Below are 1,546 nucleotides of genomic sequence, written 5' to 3'. Positions count from 1 at the left end.
ATATATCTATATATATATAAATAAAACACACACACATATATGAAAGCTGAGTAATGTGATGTAACTGTGTTTATAAGGTAGCAAACAGCACAGCTGGTAAAAGCGCTGGTGAGTGGCTAAAAGTCACCACTGTGTGACGGGTTGTAACAGCAAAATCCTGTGTGTGGGTAAAACCAGATGAGGACTAAAAAGCAAAAAGAAACGGGAGCAAGGTGACACAAAAAGAAAAGCTAATTGCATTTGTGGACCCTGGGTCTGAAAGAAGAGAAGGTGAGGAGGGAGGGAGAGAAGAGAGGAGTGGGACTGACGCTCCCTCAGACGGACAGCGACACGAAGCTGTTGTACTGTTGGATGTTGCGTTTGAGTATGTCCGAACACGGGCCCAGGACGCGCTCGAAACGAGGCCGGTCCAGCTTGACGCACTTCAGGGGGCCCCGGGCGACCACCGTGGCAGCGCGGGGACGGTTCATGAGCAGAGCGATTTCACCTGGAAAACACACACGAAAAAACAAACCACCTTCAGCTCACAAAAACAACCCAAAAAAAATCTATTTGCGATTATTTAACGTTATTTTTAGACACAATCATACATCACACCTTCTCCACATTTTGCCAACTATTGCCCGAGAACAGAATATTAATTAGATGTTGTGAATAATTATTACTCTAATTCTTACCAAAGTAATCTGATGGTCCCAATCTTCCCACTTCAACAAACTCTTCATTCTCTGAGCGCCGCTGCAAAACAGCCGCAGATCCCTGGAAAACACACACACACTATTGTTTTCAGTTCATCCTCTAAGGTTACGTTCATTCTGCACATCTTAACGCTCAATTCTACTTATTTATTGCTGCAATCAGATGGTTTTTGCGTGGTCGTTCACTTTATAATTTAAATGCGACCGCATGTGCAGCAGAAGTGACATCACATGTAGAAACGTCTTTATGGAAGCACATATGGATGCTACACGTTAGCAGGTGTGCTTGATTCTGAAGATGTTGTACTGYTGGAACCAACTACATTATTAGCAACCATGTTTGTTTCTTCTATTGTCTACATTTGATCTTGCCACTTCTTGTCAACTCCAGCACAGAACTGCACCTCAGGAACTAAGGCCATGTACAGAAAGATACAAACTCTGATACGATTTTACATCAATGTTGATATCATATGTTAATTCATGTGTTCGTGTAGATTATTAGTCATCCATGGCATGGAATACTAAAATAATTTTGAAAATAAAAAATAAAAAAAAATCTCAAACTGGATTTATATTTTGTATTTGTTCAGGGTTTCTGCAGGTTTCACCATCTCTTTAAGACCATAAGAATAAAATTCATGGCCTATACCACAACAGAAATTTACTAAAGAAATGCCTTAAACTCAGGTGGCACAGTCGGTAATAGGGGTGTAARAAAATATCGATACACTGAAATATCGCGATATTTCATTTCCCGAAACTGTATCGATATTCTAAAGCCCTGTATCGATTTTTTATTAAGGTTTAAAATGTAAACTTTCCTGCCAGCTATTCATTTTTATGTT

General features: G+C 40.0%; 1 protein-coding gene across 2 annotated transcripts in view; it reads right to left on the bottom strand.

Annotated features, from left to right (window-relative positions):
* Positions 1–42: 42 nt before the first annotated feature.
* LOC106528785 (cAMP-dependent protein kinase type I-alpha regulatory subunit) overlaps positions 43–1,546 on the bottom strand; it is a 10,937-nt gene continuing 9,433 nt past the window's right edge. For both annotated transcript variants that reach the window (XM_014024039.1, XM_014024038.1), the window contains 2 exons: positions 678–759; positions 43–487 (listed from right to left, as the gene is read on the bottom strand). In XM_014024039.1, coding sequence (XP_013879493.1) covers positions 315–487; positions 678–759 — 255 coding nt within the window. In that variant the 3' untranslated portion in view covers positions 43–314. The remainder of the gene's footprint in view (positions 488–677; positions 760–1,546) is intronic.

Source organism: Austrofundulus limnaeus, unplaced genomic scaffold (assembly GCF_001266775.1).
Source record: "Austrofundulus limnaeus strain Quisiro unplaced genomic scaffold, Austrofundulus_limnaeus-1.0 Scaffold405, whole genome shotgun sequence".
Classification (NCBI taxonomy): Eukaryota; Metazoa; Chordata; class Actinopteri; order Cyprinodontiformes; family Rivulidae; genus Austrofundulus; species Austrofundulus limnaeus.
The sequence above is the reverse complement of the archived record's forward strand: the minus strand, read 5'-3'. Positions and strand labels throughout refer to the sequence as shown.